The sequence below is a fragment of the Culex pipiens genome, chromosome 1 (genome assembly GCF_016801865.2).
Source record: "Culex pipiens pallens isolate TS chromosome 1, TS_CPP_V2, whole genome shotgun sequence".
NCBI lineage: Eukaryota > Metazoa > Arthropoda > Insecta > Diptera > Culicidae > Culex > Culex pipiens.
Genome location: NC_068937.1, coordinates 20,037,452 through 20,061,090, shown reverse-complemented (window position 1 = coordinate 20,061,090; position 23,639 = coordinate 20,037,452). Strand labels below are relative to the sequence as shown.

General features: G+C 34.1%; 1 protein-coding gene across 4 annotated transcripts in view; it reads right to left on the bottom strand.

Moving 5' to 3' along the window:
- Positions 1 to 23,639, bottom strand: part of LOC120416924 (sex determination protein fruitless) — a 456,860-nt gene that overhangs the window by 6,470 nt on the left and 426,751 nt on the right. For 2 of the 4 annotated variants that reach the window (XM_039578832.2, XM_039578833.2), the window contains exons 7-8: positions 18,549 to 18,692; positions 14,208 to 14,334 (exon numbers count right to left, since the gene is read on the bottom strand). In XM_039578832.2, the coding sequence (XP_039434766.1) occupies positions 14,208 to 14,334; positions 18,549 to 18,692 (271 nt within the window). The remainder of the gene's footprint in view (positions 1 to 14,207; positions 14,335 to 18,548; positions 18,693 to 23,639) is intronic. The other 2 variants (XM_039578835.2, XM_052706114.1) reach the window with 1 other exon arrangement.

The following is a 23,639-nucleotide window of genomic DNA, read 5'->3' as shown; positions in this document are numbered from 1 at the left end:
GTAAAAGATATTGTTCAAAAGAAAACAACACAAATAATCTGTAACGCAGCTCTAAGAGGGGGGGTGGCAACGAAAACAAAACAAAAACACACACACGCAAAGTTGAGCCCTTTTTGGCAGCTTTGCGTGTGGTGGCTTGTACTAAACAAAGATCGCGTCGTTTGTGTTGGTGAGAGGACGAACTATAACAATCGAAAGCGGTTTGGTGGTATTGGTGTGAGCTTTGGGAGCGCTAGGAGACTAGGTTTGCGGGTGTGTGTGTTGGTGTGATTGCGGCTAGTTTTTCATTTTTCTAAGGTTGTTACGACATTCGAATTGCGGTTTGTTGTGATTTGACAGCTAGGTTTCACAGTTTTTTTTGTTTACTTTCGTGAGATCGATTTGGCAGGTTGTTTTTTTTTCGGTATCGGTATTGTCATATACGAGTAAATATATCCATACTGGTTACTAGTTTTGGTTTTTTAAATGGTATATATGTATATAATAGGCACTAAATGTTATCATATAATACAACACTAAGGAATCACTAAGTTTTGGTTTCTGTATTCTCTGGTTTATCAACTAACACAAGCTTGGAAATCAAACGGAAGGTACGTACTAAGGGAAAACAAACGGAAAACGAAACAAAACGAGTTTTGACACGGGCAAAAGAGACTAAAACAAAACAAAAATGTGTCTACCTTTTTTTTAGAGTGCAACGTCGTTTTGCTCTTTTGACAGTTCAAAGGAACAATTGTTTGTAAACAATGATGATTGTGTGTTAAAGTGTAGCAGTGTTGCAACCTTTTTAAGGTTACAAAAAGTACTCATTTTTTGACAGTTCGACCCTGAATGAAAAATTAACTAGTTAGGTTAGCATTGTCAGCGTAATAATCACTGCAATGTATCAAAATGTAAGGTTTAATTCTGCGAAATTTCCCTCAAAGCACTAATAAACTCCGACAAATCCGCGCCAGACAAACTTATCCCCAAACAAACAACTCCAGAGGGAGCGAATGACAGATTCTGTTCCCCCTAAGGGACAAACAACAACAAACCCCGCAGGAAAACTTACTTGAAAAACTTCTCCTGAAGACGACGATGCACATTCGCCCCCTTCCGGGGTCAGACAATCACTAAATTATGCATTGGATTGTGCATAACCCCCCTAAAACCTGATCAAATTCACCCCCCTGGAGCGATTTGCGTCCTCAACTGACAGAACTGTCCTTTGAGCGTTTAAATCCTTTCCTTATTTGAGGAGGTGGAGAAGGATTTTGGTCTCGAGGCGAGACAATTTCAATTATATAATTACATCGGAGGGACTTCTCCTCCTCAACCTCACAATTGCTCATTTAGAGTGGACGAAATTGCGAGGAGGAGGCGGAGAAGTCCCTCAGTTTGGTGGTTCCTTTCATCTTGAGAGGAGTTTCCTCTCTCCCCTTTGGAAATGCAGTCGCGAGCTCGGAATGAGCACTTGGAATGCAGGTGGAACCGTTGCGAGGGGAAGATTTGAAATTTGAGAAAGAAATGATGAAATTTGGATGAAATTTTAAAAGTTTGTAAACTTTCATTATCGTGTAAGATTCGAGCTGTCAAAAATACACGAATAAAGAAAATTTAACAAAAATCTGGTAACATTGCAAAATTTGACATCTTCTAACTTCTTCAATTTGAATAGTCTTCTAGAAGCGTGTAAATGTCAAATTAAGTTAATTTTGTTTCGGCGTGTAATTGTCAAACCTGCACGCTAACAGAAATAGAAAAAAATGTCTAAAAGAAACAAGAAATGTTTCATTAGATACCGTCAAAATGAATGTGTTTTTTACTAAATTTTACAGCTGCATTTTAATATTTTACTAGAATCGTGTAACAGTAAAAAAAGCTAGTTTTGCTTCAGCATCTAAATGTCAAACAGCGCTTAAAAAATTGCAAAAATCATGTTCAAGCTTCTGTCAAAATGTTAAACATTTTACTACACGCATTTTTCAAATCACTCAGTTTTTGTCAAAACCGAACCTACTAAGAAATGAGTGAATTAAGCATTTGTCAAATTTGAGTGAATATAACTCAAAATTCACTGTAAATTCAGTGAAATTCATTTAGATCTGAATGAAATTCACTCAAACAGACAGATGAATTTCACTCAGAATTTGACGAAAATTGAGTGAAATTCACTCAACAAAAAATCCCATTTTGCACTTTTCTGAGAATCAGCACATTCAAAATCACTCAATTTACGTCAAAACCGAACCTACTCAGAAATGAGTAAATTGGACATCTGTCAAATCTTAGTGAATTTTACTCAAAATTCATTGAAATTCACCTAGATTTGAGTGAAATTCACTCAAATCTGACAAATGAGTTTCACTCAAAATTAAACGAAAATTTAGTTAAATTCACTCAAATCTAACAGATGCTCTATTTACTTATTTTTGAGAAGGTTCGGTTGTGATGATGGAATTAGAAATCAGCACGTTCAAAATCACTCAGTTTTCGTCAAAACCGAACCTACTCAGAAATGAGTAAATAGAGCATCTGTTAGATTTGAGAGAATTTTACTCAATTTTCGTTAAATTCTAAGTGAAATTCATCTGTCAAATTTGAGTGAATTTAACTCAAAACTCAACAAAAATAAATGAAATTCATCCAGATCTGAGTGAATTTCTCTCAAATCTGACAAATAAATTTCACTCAGAATTTAACTGAAATTGAGTGTAATTCACTCAAATCTCACAGATGCCCAATTTACTCTGTTCTGAGCAGGTTCGGTTTCGACGAAAACTGAGGAATTTGAAATTAGCAGGTTCAAAATCACTCAGTTTTCGTCAAACCTGAACCTACTCAAAAATAAGTAAATAGAACATCTGTTAAATTTGAGTAAATTTTACTAAAAAATCATCTAAAATTGAGTAAAATTTACCTAGATCTGAGTGAAATTTACTCAAATCTGACAGATGAAATTCACTCAGAATTAAACGAAAATTGAGCGAAATCTCTCAAATCTGACAGATGCCCAATTTACTCATTTCTGAGTTCGGTTTTAACGAAAGCTGAGGAATTTGAAATAAGCACGTTCAAAATTACTCAGTTTTCGTCAAATCTTAACCTATTCAGAAATGAGTAAATGGGACATCTGTCAAATATGAGTGAATTTTACTCAAAAGTCCTCAAAAATTGAGTATAATAACTCAAAATGCATCAAAAATTGAGTGAGTTTTACTCAAAATTCGTCAAAAATTGAGTGAATTTACTCAAAATTCATCAAAAATTGAGTGAATTTTACTCAAAATTCATCAAAAGTTGAGTGAATTTTACTCAAAATTCATCAAAAATTGAGTGAAATTCACCTAGATATGAGTTAAATTCACTCAAATCTGACAGATGCAAATTTGAGTGAATTTTACTCAAAATTCGTCAAAAATTGAGTGAATTTTACTCAAAATTCATCAAAAATTGAGTGAATTTTAATCAAAATTCATCAAAAGTTGAGTGAATTTTACTCAAAATTCATCAAAAATTGAGTGAATTTTAATCAAAATTCATCAAAAGTTGAGTGAATTTTACTCAAAATTCATCAAAAATTGAGTGAAATTCACCTAGATATGAGTTAAATCCACTCAAATTTGACAGATGCAAATTTGAGTGAATTTTGCTCTGAATTCATCAAAAATTGAGTGAAATTCACCTAGATATGAGTTTAATTAACTCAAATCTGACAGATGCAAATTTGAGTGAATTTTACTCAAAATTCGTCAAAAATTGAGTGAATTTTACTCAAAAAAAATCAAAAAATTGAGTGAATTTTACTCAAAATTCATCAAAAATTTAGTGAAATTAACCTAGATATGAGTTAAATTCACTCAAATCTGACAGATGCAAATTTGAGTGAATTTTAATCAACATTCGTCAAAAATTGAGTGAATCTTACTCAAAAAAAAATCAAAAAATTTAGTGAATTTTAATCAAAATTCATCAAAAATTGAGTGAAATTTCACTCATATCATTCAGATATGAGTTAAATTCACTCAAATCTGACAGATGCAAATTTGAGTGAATTTTACTCAAAATTCGTCAAAAATTGAGTGAATTTTACTCAAAATTCATCAAAAGTTGAGCGAATTTAACTCTAAATTTCTTCAAAAATTTAGTGAATTTACTCAAAATTCATAAAAAATTGAGTGAATTCTACTCAAAATTCATAAAAAAATAAGTGAAATTCATCTAGATCTGGTAGGTTCGGTTTTGACGAAAACTGAGTAAATTTCAAATTCGTCAAATTCTGAAAGCCGCGCCACCTGACGGCGCAAATCCTCCCTGCACGCTCAAGATGCAGTTAATGATGATTTGATTATTTACACACACTCGACGTCGTCGTCGGTGTCGTTCTATTGCATACACCTCGGGGGCAAATCCCCGCGCGACGGTGCTGCCATCGCTTGTCGATTCTGGTTCTGGTGGCGGCGGCGACGACGACGGGAATCAACAGCGCAAACAACCAACTAATCTCGTTTTCAAGACATAAATACACAACGCTCTCGGGGTTGCACACTTACAGGCGCGCGCACACAGACACGTGTGTCGGTGACGTGGCGCAAATCGAGATTTGCGTCGGGATTCTGCTGGTTGGAATTGTTTGAGGTGTCACAGAGTTGGGGAGGCGAATTTAGGCTAACTTTGGGCGTAAAACTGCTTTTGTCAATAGATGGCGCTGGTCAGTTATTGATTGAAGTTTATTTTCTTGCAATCTGCGATCGAGTACTGAAATTTGAGGGGTATTTCGTTACAAGAAACGTTGTTCATGATCTAGTCAAGACTCGCACCGCTGGACAAAAATAAAATCGCGTTTATAAATTTTGTCAATAGATGGCGCACTTAAATTTCTCTAGTACAAAAAGACTGTTTCCAGTTTTGAAAAAAACCCAAATTTGTAGAAAGGAACAAATCAAGCCTACCTTTAGGCACTTAACAATTTCCCTCAATAGATGGCGCCAACCAAAATTCCAGTCTGTCAATCTGTGACTCGCTGCAGTGACATCGCGTTAAACTCTGCAAAGCAAGTGTGCAGCGAAAAGACGGATTACTTGGTCCCGTGGGTGGGTCGTAGCGCCAAGGGAATTTCCAAGCTAGGACGACGAAGTCGTCGAGGGGATAAACTTCCTAATTGATTAAGATATGAATAATTAATTTTCTGGCTCAAAGGAGCAAACCGCCGAGTTGAGGTTAAGTCGGAGCAATAACGGGCTCTTTTTGCACAGCAGAACGCTGATTACACACTGATTCGCGCGCGCTAAGACAACCGTTAAGACAGGTGACGATGCGATAATTTCCGGCAGCTTAAGCAGCTGTTTGACAGTTGCGCCGAGGGGTATGTAAATGGAATTTCACGCTTGGTTTGGGGTGGCAAACAAAGTTGGTGGAGGAGCAACTTGCCTGCAAATTGGTGATTTGTGGGTTCACTTTTGGGTTAGATTTGGGTTGATTTTGTGGTGGGTTATTTTTAATCTTATTTTGAGGTAGTTCCTCTAAGACTGTACAAATGACAGCTCGTTTACATGTTTTCTAGGTTGATTTTTGATAGAATTCTAAATTTGAGTAGGTTGCCTTACTTTTCTTAGTCGAAGTAGCGATAACAACAAAATACCCCGTAAGAAATTTGCATATTTTTGGTGTGTAGGGCCGACATTGGCTTGATGTCGGACAAACTGTCAATTTCTCAAAAAATGACAGATGTTTGTTTAGCGACACAATAAGTGTGCACGCTGATGTGCTTTTTCTCACTTTTTCAATATTTTAAACTCGTTTTGAAATTCTACCCAAAATTGGGTTCTTTTCTAATCAAGTACTCAATCTTAAATGACTTTCCTTTTAATCAAAATCGACTTAACCAAAAAAGTTCACAATCGCACCTGTCAAATCAAAGTGGCAATCGCACGCCTGTCAAACGTCGTCTACCTGACTGTTTTTTGTACTATTTTTCGTGGAAAAGAGCAATCCAGTCCCACTTGATATTCGTTTCACATCGCCCGAAACCAAACTTTAAATTAAATCAGATATCTGCTAACCACTCTCAAGCTGGGATGTCGTCTTTTTTCCCCCTCCCCTAACTGCGACCAGTCGCCAACGAGGCGCAAATTCTGCTCTCGCAGGATAGAATAAAAATTGAGCTGCACATATCGTGAGGAGGGGTACAAAAAAGAGGACACAATCTTCCTCGAAAAGGGCATTTATTTTCTCATTCTTGATTCTAAAGAGGAGAGTTATAAAAAAAAGTCTGCAAAAATATGCAGCAAAAGTTGATTTGACACAAAATTGAGTGAGATTCTGTTGAACGTACAGAAAGTACTCATTTTTTGACAGCTTTCAACCTAACGACAACAGCTACTTTGGCTAAAAATTCGGTAAGGTCACTTTTGTGTGTAACGAGTAAAAAGTAATCACTTTTTGACAGCTTCGACTCAAATTTGGGAACTCTATCGGGACGTTTTAATTGTGACAAATTCTTGATGTTTTGTTTTAAAGAAAACCTAAAATTTAGTAAGTTTTCGTTCAACTTATAAAAAGTACTCATTTTTTGACAACTTGAACCCTATCGGCAAAAGCTGCTTTGACTCCAATTTGAGTACTTCTTAGGTTGTTTACTAATTTTTTGAAACCCAATGATAAAAGCTACTTTGGCTTGAAATTCAGTAAGGTCGCTTTTGTGTGTAACGAGTAAAAAGCAAATATTTTTTGACAGCTTCGACTCAAATTTGGGTACCCTCTCGGGACATTTCAACTGTGACAGTTTGCAAAAAGTTTCTCGATTCTTTTTGAAGATAACCTAAAAATTAAGTAAATTTCCGTTAAACATATTAAAAGTATTCATATTTTGACACCTAACGGCAAATGTTGCTTTGACCCAAATTTTAGTACTTTTTTAGGTTTTGTACTGATTTTTTGACATCTTGAAACTCAATGACAAAAAAATAATTAAGGTCGCTTGAGTGTGTAACGAGTAAAAAGTAATCATTTTTTGACAGTTTCGACTCAAAAAGGAGAGAGTACTCTCGGGACGTTTTAATTGTGGCAGTTTATAAAAGTTTTTCGATGTTTTTTTTTAAAGAAAACCTAAACATTAAGTAAGTTTCCTTTGAACGTATTAAAAGTACTTATATTTTGACACCTAACGGCAAAAGCTGCTTTGACTCAAATTTTAGTACTTTTTCGGTTGTGTCAGTTTAAAATATTTGTCCAATATTTTTAATATTGATCATCAACGTAAAAAGAACAATTTTGACAATTTGACTCAAAACGGCACAGGCTGCATTGATTCAAATTCGAGTTCTCTGGGTTCTCGTAGAGAAAGTACTCACAGCTTCACATCAAGCGACAAAAGTTATTTTGGTTAAAAATTGAGTAAAGTCGCTTTTGTGTGTAACGAGTTAAAATTAATCATTTGTGGACAGCTTCGACTGAAATTGGGGTACTCTCTCTGGACATATTAATTGTGACAGTTTAAAAAAGTTTCTCGATGCTTTTTGAAGATAACCAAAAATTTAGCAAGTTTTCGTTCAACTTAAAAAAAAGTACTCATTTTTTGACAACTTGAAACCTAACGGCAAAAGCTGCTTTGGCTCAAATTTGAGTTGAGATTTAGGGAGTTTACTTTCAACGTATAAAAAGAACTATTTTTTGACAGCCTGACGGCAAAAGCTAAACATACTCAAAATTTGGTACTTTTTTGGGACGTGTAAATTGCGAGAATTTAAATATTCCTTCAATATTTTTAAGATTTACCAACAAAACTAATGAAAACGTAATAAAAAGATTTTTTTTGACAGCCGACACCAAACGGTAAAAATCTGCATTGACTCAAATTTGAGTTCATTTTTGGGACTTGTAAATTTAAAATATTTCTTCAATTATTTAAATTATTTTCAGATTTACCAACAGAATTAGTAAACGGCAACTAACGGCCGTCAGGCAAAAACTAAAATGACTCAAAATACAGTATGATTTATTTTGAGTGTAACGAGCAAAAAGTACTCATTTTTGACAGATCCTTTTGCGGCTTTTACTGAACTTTGGGTACCCTTTCGAGACATGAAAATTGCGACAGTTTAAAAAAGTTTCTCGAAATTTTTAAGAGCTGCTAAAACATTTAGTTGATTTGCGTTAAACGTATAAAAAGTACTCATTTTTTGACAGCTCGACACAAGCAGCAACAGTTGATATGACTCTAAATTCGGTGCTGTACCTTGACAGTATACCGAGCGGAAAGTACTCATTTTATGACAGATCCTTTAATCAATTAAAGAAAACATTTCAGGATGAACTCAAATTTGGGTACTCTTCTAAAACGTTTAAATTGTGACAGCTAAAATTGTTTTGAGGAAGTTTTTAAGGGTTACTTTAATTTTACATCAAATTTCCTTGCATAATTCCCAGCTCCAGTGCAAGAAGCTGCCCCAAGAAGGGATCCAACCATTTATCCTGATGGGACCTTGGTTACAGACTCCTCATTCTCGCCATGCAGCCAAACGTGACACTAAAGTGATTTGTGGTGGGATGTAGTGCAATTTTCCTCACACATTGCCAGCTAGAATTCCCAAGGTCACCCGACTACGGGGAATGAAATGTGCCTTTAAATTGCTATTTACCACCCTCCTTGCCCGCACTTGGAACCAGGAGTTGGCCACGGGGTACATTTACTGGGTTCTTACCGAGTCGGTTCTAGAAAACGGGGGAGGTCCCAGGGAAATGATTAATGGGCGCCTTCTCGCCATGTCATCGCATATGGTTTTTCCTGTGTAATGAACTTCAGGCCTCACATGGAACGACCCCCCCTTCTTTGCTGCTTCTTGTGAGGACATAAATGCAAAGTGTGCCTCTTTAAAACCAAGAGGGGAGTGCACTTCGGAACCCCCTTTTGCTTGGCAGGAAGACATTTTAAACTTACTGGAAAATCGATAGTGTTAGGCTGAAAGGATTTTTTTCTCCACTTGAAAAATTGAAACCCATGCAGCAAAAGTAGCTTTGACTCAAATTTGAGTGGTTTTTGTTGAGCGTGTGACGCAAAAAAACTACTCATTGTTTGACAGCTCAACCACTTTCAATTTTGCTTTTGACTTTCAAAAAGTCTTCTTTCTTAAATTTAGCGTGCGAAAAAGTACTCATTTTTTGACAGCTCGAAATTTAAAAGTTTCAACAAACCTTAAAGGTTACCCCCACCTAATCGATACGTTTAAGGGGTACCTGGAAAACAACCCCTCACCCAACTTTTACCCACCACGAAAGTACGCCTGTAATTATGCTAAGTGAAAACGGGCATTCATGGTGACACAATAGCGGTTTGCACGGTGGCGAAAAAAAAAGAGCCCAACCCACCTAGGAAAATGTCCTGGGTCGTAACGAAAAAACCGTATGAGCGACAGCAATTAAAAATTCCTTACGGGCGAATGACCAGAAATAACATGCACAAACACACACACCCCGTGAGGGGGTCGGGGGTATCGATTTTCCTAGCAGAGAGAGAGCTTTTTCGTAAATTTGTGGCAGCGTGCGCTGTTGGGGCAGGTGGGATTTTTTGTGTTCAAATCGCAAGAAGCGTGTAAGAATGACGTTTCCAAACTGTCATCGAAACGCTTGCGAGAAGTTACTCAAAATTAAGTCGAACTTTGTTTATCTCAAAGAAGCGTGCACAAATGACAAGTTGGAAATGTCATCACGCAAAATTGAGTCAAATTTAAGCTTTTTTCAAGCTGCAAGTTTTGCGAAGTCATCAACTTACAAAACTTAAGAAGCTACTCAAAATTGAGTAGAAATATTTCTTAAATAGAATGGAATTGAATGGTTTGAAACGTCATCAAAATACCAACAGGAAATAGCTGAAAAAGGAATCAATTTTTATTTCGTTATTTTATAACACTGAGCAAAATTAAGTAAAATTGTAGTTTAAGATTTTTTTTAAACTTCAATAACCGTGTAAGAATGGCAGTTCGCAAACGTCATCAGCATGCTTACAAAGATTTACTCAAAATTGATGCTTTTTTGTTTGTTTTTTTTTCTCTGAATCACGTTGGACTAGGAGTTTTTCAGAATTGAGTAAAATTTTACTAAAAACAATGGAATTTATGAGTTTTGTTTAATCTCTGAGAAGTGTGTGCAAATGACATTCCAGAAACGTCATGGACACACTAAAAAGGAGTTACTAAAAAAATAGTAAAAATCTATTTAAAAAAGTTAAATTTCGGTAAGTTATTCAAACTACAAGTAGCGTGTACTTTTGACAGATCGCAAATGTCCTTAAAATACCAACAGGAAATTTAAAAAAAATTAAGTCGAGTTGTAGCTGATGGTTTTTTTTTTAACTTTAAAAAGCATGTTTAATGACAGTTACGTCATCAACACACTGACAAGGAGTTACTCAAAGTTAGGTTCAATCGTGTATAAAAAAAACATTATTTCATTAAACTCCAAAATGTGTGTATTAATGACAGCACGGAAACTTCATCAAAACACTGGCAAGGAATTACTAAAACTGATATAAAAAAGGCATGGAAGGCAATGCTTTTATTTGTGATTTTATGAAATTAAAAAAAGCGTGTTAAACATTTTTTTTGTAAATGTTGCAACTCCAAGGAACGTGTAAAAATGACAGTTGAAAACATCATGAAGTCACTCAAAATTGAGTAGAAATGTAACTCAATGATGTTGGATTTTTTTGTGATTTCCTCAAACTTGAATACCCGTACACTTTTGAATGTTGTTAAATGTCATCGACACGCCGACAAGGATGTACTCAAAATTAAGACAAATTATAGCACAACCATGTTGGAATTTTTGAGATTCTTCCAAAACTCCAAGAAACGTTTAAAAATGCCAGTTGAAAAAATCAGCAACGCATTAAATTTAACTGGATATAAAAAAAAACTTCAAAAAACGTGTGAGGATGACAGTTCGAAGAAGTCATCAACACGCTAACAAGAAGTTACTCAAAATCGAGTCAAATTATAGGAGAATCTCGCTTTTTTTTCTTTTTTTTCCAAGAAGCGTGTAAGGATGACAGTTACGAGACGTCATCAAAGCACGCCAACCAGAAGTTACTCGAATTTGATCGAAATGATTAAAATTTAATCGATTCTTTTTAATCTCCAAGAAGCGTGTACGGATGACAGTTCGGAAACTTCATCAACACGCTAATTTGGGGTTGATCCAAATTGAGTCAAATTATAGCAGAACCATGTTGGAGCTTTGAGATTCTTTTTAAAACTACTAGAAGCGTGTATGGATGACAGTTCGGAAATGTCATCAACACGCTGACAAGAAGTTACTCAAAATTTAGTCAAATTATATCAGAATCACGTTGAGATTCTTAAAAAAAACCCTACATCAACTCGCCGACGTGTTACTCAAAACATATTTAAATTCAAAGAGACTAAACTTCAACAAGCGTGTAAAAATGACAGTTTGAAAACTTCATAATTGCGCTGACAAAAAAGGTACTCAAAATTGAGTTACATTAAAGTTGAATTGCGAAAGGGAAATATTGTTGTAATTTTACATGCATTTCCATGTAAAACAATATTTTAATGTAATCAATTTCAAAGTTTTGATTTTTGAGTAAAATGACACTCAAAATAGGATAACCCAAAACTGACCCAAGCTAGAACACATGCAACGCTGCGCCCTGGGCGAGCGAGGACCACTGTTTAATTAATCGTTCAATTACTGAAAATTACACGGCAATCAAAACAACTGCTGGCTGCCGGCTGAGTGAATCAGGGCAGCATTTAGTCTGTAATTTGGCACTCTCGGGGCAAACTATCGAATCGAATCAGGTATACGAAATTAGATTGAGTGTGTCTCGATGAGTGTGAGTATTTTTTTCAGCATTTTTAATTGTGGGGTGCTTTTTTGACTGGGTTTTAATTAAGTTGATTGCGTCGTACTCAGTTTTGAGTAAAGAGATTCGTGTTTTTTTTTTAAATCGTGACATAACCCAAATTTGCGTTCGTTGTCTTTTATTCATTTGACAGTTTTAAAAGAGTTTAAAAGAATTGATTTGCAAAATTTCATAGTTTTTTCAAAGATTTATACCGTGATAAAAGGACGAAAAACGAGAGGGGGGAAAATTCAAAAATCAATGAATCTACGAGTCAAAAACAAACAAAAGTCGGCGAAACAATAACTTCAATAAGACAAAACAAAAAGAGAAACCAAGGGAAAACAAGCCAAAAGAAAGAGAAGGGGGGAGAAACGAAACAAGAGTTTGAAACGGGGGGTGAACGAAAGAGGAAGAAACGAACGAACCGAAGTAAAAAAGGCACTTGCACAAACACTACCTACTGCTTCGAAACGGACAACAGAACAATAACGAACAACATACACACATACAGTTTGCATTCCAAACAACGAAAGAGAGCGAGAGCGAGAAAAAGAGAGTTTCAAGCGGTGCGGGTTCAAAAATGCAGCGAAACGAGAGAGAGAGCGGCGGCGGCACGTGCAATATGCTACAGACTGATAGCGAGAGAGAGAGTGAGAGTGTGAGAGAGAGTATGGGTGACGGCACAGTAGGCAACGCACGCGCTGCGCGCAGTCGAAACGTCACACTGGTGGTTTGTTTTGTTTTTGTTTACGTGTGTTTCTTTTTCGGACGGTGCAACACTCTCTCTATTGTTTTGTTTGTTTGTTTTTGGAATGGTAAAGCGGGGAACGTTTTTTTAACACTATCTCGCTAAGTCTCTACCAGAGTACACTACAACTGTCAAATTCTAGTGGTAAAAAGCATGCACTTCAAAAAGGGTAAAATATAGTAACTGTGAAGGTAGTTTTGTTTCTGTTTACTTTATCAAAACACCAAATTACCCACATTTATTCTTTTGGTAGTTTTTCTTTTCTTTTTTGGATTGTTTTGGTTCTCGGTCGTGTTCATAGTGGGGGGAAAAAAGGTGGGAATGGTACTTTACACGTTTTTTTTGTTTGTTCTCAGCGTGCGTAGTAGGCTGTTGGGCTCTCTCTAACGAGAAACACGGAGAACGGGGCACTACACACTACAGCATTTGGTATTCGACTAAGAGGGGGGAGGGCGGGTGGTGTGGGTTTGTGGAAATTCTGTTCTGTTTGCTTTTGTTTACGTTCGGGCGGCGAAAACAAAACAATGCGGGTGTCCGCCATCGCTTTCGAAGGGTTTCTGACAGTTGGGCGCAGAAACAAGATGGTGGACGTCCTAGAGGTGCAAACACTTGCAGAACTTTTTTGTTTGTTGTGGGAATTGTTTTTTTTTTCGTTTCGGGACAGGAAAATCAAAATTTAAAAATGTGCGTGGCGAGGCGTATCAGTTGTACTATTTTTGGGTTTTAATAAAAAGGCTAGCGTTTGTTTTTTTTTCTTGGGAAAACTGGAGAGAAAAGAGTTAGTAGCTGGGGATTTTTTGGGATTCACGGGGTCTGTACAGAGAAAAGAGAGGCTGGAACCAAATTTGGGAATTTTGTGGCGATTGCAACGAAGGGGGTTCGTAAAAATATACAGGGTAAAATAAGTTTGACGTTTTGTTTGTACACTCAGAAAAGTGATCGATCAGTTTTAGTACATTAATAAATTATTGAATTAAGAGTGAAGCTCGATCACTTTTCCGATCAGCGGAGGGTTGAGGAAGAAAATTAGAGAGTTAAGTAAACTTAAAAACCAAACGAATGGGAAGAATGAGAAATCAGAATTTGTACAGATTTTTTTTGTTTTGATTTTTCCAAAATAAAAAGTAAGGTAATCTATTCACAATTTTGTATAGTTTTGGGATGGAAACATAAAAAATAATGAAACAATGGAGAAAACGAAAAACGAATGAATACTGAACGGAAAACTTGAAAAAATGAAAAGATCGGGGAAAAAATCTGGGAGCACTGGATCGGGAATCAACTGTCAAAATTGGGACTTTCGGGATCGTTGACTAAAGGGTGGGAACGGGTGGCATTTTTTGCGAGAGAAAAAAATCTTAGCAAAAATAGGACTTTCATGAGAGAGAAGAGAGAGTACAGACAGAGAGAGAGGTTGAGAGAGTAGTATTCATACTAGTAGATAGAGAGAGTGAGAGTGAGAGAACGGGTACCGGAACAAAGTGGGCTCGTGGTTTGTAACGTAGGGTTACGTTCGATTTTTTCATCATGTCAAAAAACAGCAGTAAAGTAAAACGTGTGTGTGTTCACTTGGAAATGTGAAACAAAAAACAACTTGAGGTGGGGACTTACCGTCGATGTTGTCCGGGTGGTCCGGGTGCGAGAGGTGGCCCTCGTTGTCGCCGGAATCACTCAGCGGGGGCATGTTGCTCGGCAGCATGCTGCCCATGTCCTCCGAGTTGAGGTTCATTGGCATGGGCTGTGTGGGGATTTGGTAAAAGAATGTTAGGATGTTTGACGTATTTTTAAAACAATTGTTTGAATATGAAGAAAACAAAAAAAAGAAGAGAAGAAACTTAGTTCCATTTTTTTTTCTAAGAGCCGGTTAGAAATTATATCAAATTGTAAAGAAATTTGGCAACACTGCCCAAATTAAGATTCTTTTTCCATTCAAGATTTTTAAAAATTATAATTTTTTTCTTTTGATTTACAACATTTGAGTACAAACTTATTGATTTCAATTAAATAAAAAATGCCGTAGTCCTACGTTAATACAAAACAGTGACAATGACGCAAATTTTAAAATGGAAACAAAAAAAAAAGCGCAAAATTTTTGTTACCTTCAATGTTTTTAAATTTGTAAACCAAAAATTAACATTTCAAGCTTTTTGGCAACACTGCCATAATTTAGTTTTTTAATTTCCATTTTTTATAATATCTATTTTTTTTGGTAAGTACATATAGCTGAATTTGGGATCAATTTTTTTTCAATTTCTTTTAATAAATAAAACCGTAGTCCCACGCCAAAAACGTCTTTACCTAATGTTAACAGTGATAATGACAGAACTTTTCAAGAGAAAACAATGCTAGAATAAGCTTTAGCGGGACATTTTTAAATTTTTAAAACGCTAAAAACATATTTTTGGTTCTGAGCAGTTCTCTAGGATTTCGGTCATTCGATTTTTTTTGTATTTTTTAATCCGACTGAAACTTTTTTGGTGCCTTCGGTATGCCCAAAGAAGCCATTTTGCATCATTAGTTTGTCCATATAATTTTCCATACAAATTCGGCAGCTGTCCATACAAAAATGATGTATGAAAATTCAAAAATCTGTATCTTTTGAAGGAATTTTTTGATCGATTTGGTGTCTTCGGCAAAGTTGTAGGTATGGATACGGACTACACTGGAAAAAAATAATACACGGTAAAAAAAATTTGGTGATTTTTTTATTTAACTTTTTATCACTAAAACTTGATTTACAAAAAAACACTATTTTTAATTTTTTTTATTTTTTGATATGTTTTAGAAGGCATAAAATGCCAACTTTTCAGAAATTTCCAGGTTGTGCAAAAAATCACTGACCGAGTTATGAATTTTTTAATCAATACTGATTTTTTCAAAAAATCGAAATTTTGGTCGTAAAAATTTTTCAACTTCATTTTTCGATGTAAAATCAAATTTGCAATCAAAAAGTACTTTACTGAAATTTTGATAAAGTGCACCGTTTTCAAGTTATAGCCATATTTAAGTGACTTTTTTGAAAATAGTCGCAGTTTTTCATTTTTTTAAATTAGTGCACATGTTTGCCCAGTTTTGAAAAAAATATTTTTGAAAAGCTGAGAAAATTCTCTATATTTTGCTTATTTGGACTTTGTTGATACGACCTTTAGTTGCTGAGATATTGCAATGCAAAGGTTTAAAAACAGGAAAATTGATGTTTTCTAAGTTTCACCCAAACAACCCACCATTTTCTATCGTCAATATCTCAGCAACTAATGGTCCGATTTTCAATGTTAATATATGAAACATTTGTGAAATTTTCCGATCTCTTCGAAAAAAATATTTTTGGAATTTTCAAATCAAGACTAACATTTCACAAAGGCCAAACATTCAATATTACGCCCTTTTAAAATGTTTGTCTTGATTTGAAAATTCCAAAAATATTTTTTTCGAAAAGATCGGAAAATTTCACAATTGTTTCATATATTAACATTGAAAATCGGACCATTAGTTGCTGAGATATTGACGATAGAAAATGGTGGGTTGTTTGGGTGAAACTTAGAAAACATCAATTTTCCTGTTTTTAAACCTTTGCATTGCAATATCTCAGCAACTAAAGGTCGTATCAACATAGTCCGAATAAGCAAAATATAGAGAATTTTCTCAGCTTTTCAAAAATATTTTTTTCAAAACTGGGCAAACATGTGCACTAATTTAAAAAAATGAAAAACTGCGACTATTTTCAAAAAAGTCACTTAAATATGGCTATAACTTGAAAACGGTGCACTTTATCAAAATTTTAGTAAAGTACTTTTTGATTGCAAATTTGATTTTACATCGAAAAATGAAGTTGAAAAATTTTTACGACCAAAATTTCGATTTTTTGAAAAAATCAGTATTGATTAAAAAATTCATAACTCGGTCAGTGATTTTTTGCACAACCTGGAAATTTCTGAAAAGTTGGCATTTTATGTCTTCTAAAACATATCAAAAAATAAAAAAAATTAAAAATAGTGTTTTTTTGTAAATCAAGTTTTAGTGATAAAAAGTTAAATAAAAAAATCACCAAATTTTTTTTTACCGTGTATTATTTTTTCCAGTGTAGTCCGTATCCATACCTACAACTTTGCCGAAGACACCAAATCGATCAAAAAATTCCTTCAAAAGATACAGATTTTTGAATTTTCATACATCATTTTTGTATGGACAGCTGCCGAATTTGTATGGAAAATTATATGGACAAACTAATGATGCAAAATGGCTTCTTTGGGCATACCGAAGGCACCAAAAAAGTTTCAGCCGGATTAAAAAATACAAAAATTAAAATTGAAGAAAAAAGACCGATTTCGTAGAGAATTGCTCTCTATCCTCTTTTTAAACTTTTTTTAAATTTTTTCCACCAAGGTCAAGATTATAGGTGCTTCTGACAACGTTATTTTTTGCACTTCAGTAACAAAAATGTCAATATGAAATATAATGAAAAAACCTGTAAATTTTTTTTATTAAAAACAAAAAACAAAGATTTCATGGTTTGCCTTTCTTTAATTTAAGGGATTTAAGGGATAAGAATGTTTTTTTTAAAGAATGACTTAAGACGTAGTCCTACTTCATACATGAATCAAATAAGTAAAGTTCCGATAAAATTGTGGTTTGGTTGAGCATTTTTTCTGATAAAAGCCAAATAAATATTCCTTAATATTTTGTTTGAATTAATTTTAAATTATCCGATATTTTTCATAAGCAATAATGATAAATTGACGTAGGACTATGGTTATTAATATTATTTTTCACATTTAGACGCAAACTTCTGACAAAAAAGTATATCACAGGTGAAGTTTATACCTAAAAAATAAGGCGTTTTTGTTTCCCTGGCGTAGGAGTACGCTGTTAATATGTTTTTTTTTTAATTTGATAGAATTTGTTATTTTTGTTTGTTTTTGCTTCATAAATAATCACGTTATTTTCCATCAAAAGAAGTTTTTTTTCCTCGAAATATGAAACGATTGCTTCAAATTTCTCTTCAAAACAAATTTATAAATTTATTACATTATGGCAACACTGTCAATACTTTATTGAATCTTTGTTTTTTTTCAATTGTTTTAACTATCTTTAACAATGTTAAAATAAATATTCCAAAATAACAATATTAAATTTAATGTCAGTTAAAAAAAACATTTTTTGACGATAAAAAAAATAATAATAAAAAAAATGTTGTTTTTTTGGTCAAAAATGGGGTTTCAGAGTCAGATTTCTCTAATTTGAAACTTGTTGAAATTTATAAAAAAAGATTACTTTGTACCGTTTAAAAAAAATAAAGACGTAGTCCTACGTCAAACGTCAATCAACAGGTAGAGTACTGTTTCATCGCCATGAAATAAATATTTTTTTAAGATATGTTATTTTAAATTATGTTTTTAAAAGTCAATATTTTTTTAAATTTTTAACCTCTTCATAAAGCAATATTGAGGAAATGACGTAGGACTATAGTTACATTTAGTTTTTTTTTGTTTTTGACCCATTTTGACGCAAAATTCTAGCAAACAGTAGCACAAAGGGCCATTTTTAAAGAAAAAATATTAAAGGAAGAATAAATGCTTAGGCGTTTTTATAAAAAAATATGACGTAGAAGTAAGTTGTTTGAACATAAGTTTTTTCTTAAACTTGTTTTAAAAAAATATTTCTAAATTTTAATTTGTTAGTTTTATTCAATACAGAATCTGCAAGAAAGTTAGACTCCATTTCACTCATGCACGCATCAAATTTTTTTTTGAAATTTTTTTTGGCGTAGGACTACGAAACATTAAGAAAAAGGTGCTTATTTTTTCTAAGATTTTAATTTTCTTAAAATATCTCAAGAAAGAATCGCTCAAGATCATCAAATCAAAATACAAAAAAAAACCATAAAAATCTCCCCCTCTGCCTTCGATTTGACAGCTGTCACTTTGTCCCCTCCTTCCCCGCTCTTATATTTACATGCTTCGACTTGTAACGGATATGGTTCAGGTGCGGGTGTGACGAGTGGTGGTGGTGGGGCGGAAGCGGATGATGCTCCTGCCCCGGGCTGGAGGGTGTCAGCAAGCTGGACATCTCCTCCGCGTACATTGGCATCTTAACGGGCTAAACGGCGATGGTGCGAAAGAATGAGAAAGAGCAGAAAGAGAGAGAGAGGAAGAACGAAACGTCAAAATTGTTTGATTTTTTTTTTTCGCTCAGTGAGAACAATAGCGTCGTGCTCTTATCTGTCCGTCTGTGTGTGTTTGTAATTGCAGGCAAAAAAGGTGGCGAAAAATCGACGCGAACCAAAAAGAGATAACAAAAAGAAAAATATTTAAAAATTTAATCCCCAACACACAAAAACGGGGTAATTGAGATAAACGGCTACTGAAAAATGTATCCTTCCGCGAGCGCGCCGGCAACACTGCCGGGGCAGTTTATTTTAATTTTCCATTTAATTTAAAACGATAAACTCATTTCCCGCTGTAAATCAATGTGGTGAGCTGCATCAATCTTGCCGCTCCTCGGCCGTTACAGGCGGCAGTGGTGCCAGTTTTTGCGCGCCGGTCTGGCAAAAACGGACGGGGAATCGTCATTAAATTTACAAAACCACCGACCTAATCTGTTTTGAGCTTCGTTTTGGGCAGTGTTGCTAGTATTTTTAGGAAAAAGTGTTAATTTTTCCAACTTTTTATTTCAAAACAAGACAACTTTTAACAGTTATGTCAGTTTTTCTTCTCAATAAAAAAATCAAAAATTCAAAAATTCTGGCAACACTGCTTCCACTCATGACAGCGCTCCGTAACTCGGTGCCAATTTACGACGGTGGCCACCGGGAGCTTCCTCGTCCATCTGTCCCTACCGGTAGCAGATTTCGTCGCCGAGTCCGGGTGTAAGCAATTAGTGTTGTCCGACCGGTTCGATGTGGCCTTGGGTCCACGTGTGTCACTCGCGCGCAAAATGGACAGTCGTCAATGTCAGGCGCGCGACGTGCATTGGACACGTGCATCGGAATCGACCAGAGAGCGAGCCTTGAGGGCATTTGATGGGAATGTGGTTTTGAGAGGTGTGAAAGTGTGAGTGAGGGGAAGGGGAAAAGGGGGAGCAGGTTTGCAATGTAATTATAATGTTGTAACTTGTTGGTCACACGCGAGTGCGTTTGTTCGATGACTGCTGGAAGGGATTTTGAAGTTTGGTGGGAGACTTTAAATTTAAAATATATCAGCCAATATGATCTGCTTTTATTTGTGTTTGTTGAGCTAATTTTATTAAAATAAATTTGATGAAATTTGAAAGTTATATCATTTGATAAACTCCAGGACATTCTACAATTCTACATTAGTAAAATTTGGGAAAATTAAAGTATTACTTTTTTTTAACTCAACTATTGTCGATATCTTTTTACAGTGTTCCCAGAATGTCAGAGTGACATTAATAAGATTGATTTAATTATAATCCAAACTTGCAATCCATGTGGCCTTCAAAATAAAAAAAACGCTGAAGTGTCGATGTATCTTGACAGGGTTGCCAGATCTTCTAAATTCACGAACAGATCTTTCAAATACTAACTTACGATGTTCAAAAAGACTTGTGGTTGTTTTTTTTTAAGAAAGTACTCTTCTTGCCTTAAAAGCTTGAAAGATCCGATATTTAATGACAGAGTTGCCAGATCATTACCATTTTGTAACTCAACGAATATTTAGATATTGATTCAAAATTCACTAAACCCGACTTTTTTTTGGTGGATTGGAGACAAGTCTGTCAAATAGATTGACTGTTATTGAATTGAATTTTGAATTGATTGAATTATATGAGCAAACAAAGTTAAGTTTTTTCTTGTTTTTAGGTGTAAATTTACATGTTTTGAATGTAAATTTACATACATCAATGGGCAAACATTATTTTAGAAATCTTATGTATCAGATAAAATCGCAATTGTTCATCAGAAACTGGGTGCAGTAATACAAACGAGGTAAAATTTGGGTCTTTTTCTGCTGTTCTTTTTTAATTTTTTTTACATGAATTAAACGAAAATAAATCACATCAAAAAGGGGCAAATTTTCACTTAAAAATTGTTATCTATTCTCAACTGTGTAATTTTACATAAAACTTATGAACTGATGAGTGCAAAATGTATGAAATTTCATCTTATTTATGTAATTTTATCATTTATTTCATGGTTTAAAAAATTTTAATTACATAAAATAACATAAATAATTTCATCAGTTATGCATATTTTTCATGCAATCTCCCAAGACTGAATATGTGTCCAAATAAAATTTTGAACTGTATATCTGTGGCTGGTAAAATTTTCATCCTTTTATGTAGACTTATTATTTATTCACTTATGTAATATAACATCAAAATACTATAAATTCTTTATCAGACCATCAGCTTGGCATTTTCAATTTTTAATTATTGTGTTGGCAATCATTTTCACCATATCCATTTCAAAATTACACTTTTCATTACCACAGAAATGTGATTCAACTTCATTGAAACTTAGGTAAATTTATGACTTCCTTTATGTTGGGAAGAATCCGGAATGAACATCAAAAAACTCTTTCAATCTTTCAATAATTTTTTGTCAGAAAAAATTAGTCATTTTGTATCAGAAATTGGTAAAATTTTCTTCTATTTCATGTAATTTTATTTTATTTTATTGTTTACACTAAAATCACGGTAAAATTGCATCAAAATTATGTAATATTACACCTGTAATTATCAAGTTGGTCTTTTTCAACTAATAATATTGAGTATGTATTTTTGCCCACAAAAAAAAACAAAATTTCGCTTTTTGTACTGTTCACAGTTAAAAACTGTGTAGTGGAATGTGGTAAAATTTACATATATTTGATGTAATTTTTTTCAAAAAGTTTTTTTACCCCTTTTTAGACGGGCTTCGATCTAATTCGATATTTTAAATTTAAATGATGATGGTGAATTTCTATAGTAGAAAATGCGAAAACAAGCAAAAATTTAAAAAAAAGTGACAATAGAAACGTGAACAAATTAAATAGGCAAAATGTAATTACATTAGGTGGTAAAATAGGCCAAATACTACCAAAAACAAACATAAATTTAACAAGATAAATGGGAACAGAAATACTTAAAATGAAACAAGAAAAACATACAAGAGACGTAAAGTTTTGCGTGGAACAAAAGTTGCTCAAAATGACCTCCTAAAAACGGGAAAAATAAAAAAAATCGAAAAAATTGGGCGGTAGAGGGTTAAAGAGGTAAATTTAGACCTATAATTTTTTAATTCGGCTTTTTGAATTTTTTTTTGCGTGTGTTTGTGAACTGCTTTCACCATAACGTTTTCTGCCTACCAAAATTAAACTTTTTTTATCCACTCTGTTGAAAAGTGAAGGTCAACTGATTATAAACATAAGTAAATTAATGATTGTTTATATGTTGAGAAGAATTAGGAATGAACATCAAAAAGCTCTTTCAATCTGTCAAGACAAATTTTGTGTCAGAAATGGGTGTGATTTGGTATCAGAAACTAACAAAAATCTTTTGCTTGTAATTTGATTTTACATATAAGTTATGGTAAAATTACATAAAAAAGGAGGTATATTTACACCTTAAAATTTTCAACTCTACTTTTTTAATTATTTTAATTCTTTTCCGTTCTATCTTAAATTAAGTTAACTGGCTAAAAAGTTGTGCAAATTTTTATATTTTCATTTACAAGAAAAATATCAATATTAGTTTAATGTTTTCTAGAATTCTTTTGTAACATACAAATAATAATCAAATTTTCATAAACTTTTTTTTATATTATTGGTATTTCATAAATGCTTTAAAAATCATCGCAAGCATATTATTAATAATAAAATTAGAAAATTCGTATTTTTTAAAATAGAATTGAAAAAAATCTTAATTTACGTTAAAAAAGGTAATATTAAATCATAAGTGGCAAAATTACAGTACAATTATTTAAGATTCACGCTCTCCTACTGTGTATGGCTAGATAATTTTTTTTTTCTCAGAATTTCAGCATGAAAATTAATATTTAGTTCAACATGGTCTCTCCTCTGACCCGGGACGTTTTGCTGTACCATGCGCTTTTTAGACTTTTAAACTGTCTAAAATTATTCTCTGATTTTACACAATTTAAGCTGAATGCATACTTGTCTCATCGACCAAAAATGCAAAATTGAGTCCAATGGGACATTTTTGCAATTTTTGCAAAAAGTTTGTATTTATTTCATTTCTTTGGTTTGCTTCAACATTTTCATTAAAAAATGAAGCCAAATTTAAATGAAATCACATCTTTAAAATTTACACATTTGTTTCACGCCGCCATAATCATACATTTTCATTCCTAATAATTTACCTTGGTTGGGGGTTGAAAATTTAAGGGTTAACTACCCTGCGTCTCCATCGAAGTCATCACACCAGAATAATTCAATGGAGCCGCTTGGTTGTTTTGCGTAGTCCACAACTATCCGAAAGTTACTTTCTTTTTAATTTCCTCAAAGTTACTGACACCTTCATTCCGCCACCAGATATTAAAATTTTTAAGGGATAACACATTCTTTTCTCACTGTCTCTGCGCTCTCGTCGAGTTAAGCCTTAAATATGATTATGAAGTGGCATCAGAAGTAGCTCTTCCTTTTTCCTCTCCTTTTTTTTCTAACCACTTGTACTCTAACCCATTTTTTGTCTGTGCGAGCTGCTCTTCCAGTGTTGCCAGCTTCACTTTTCGCCCGCCCCCTCCGGTGAGAGTTTCGCGTGTTGGCAGCTAGTTTGTGGTACAGGGAAAAAAAGCGCTGCTGTTGCTGATGGAACCGTAACTGAGAGCTGTTTTAAGTTTATTCAAAAAATTATTGAAACTTTTGTCTTTTTTACAAAAACAAAAAAGAAATTTTTGTCACAAATTTGAAATTTAATCAAAATTTAAAGTTACTCCCCCTAACTGTACCCTTCAACGTCGTTGAAGTCTCTTCATGACCAACGAAAAAAAAGCAACCGTACATCCTCAAACCCCCACCTATCTCTCCCGTGGATTGTTTTAAATATAAAATTTCCCCATCGTCGAGCCCCTCGGAAGAGCTTCTC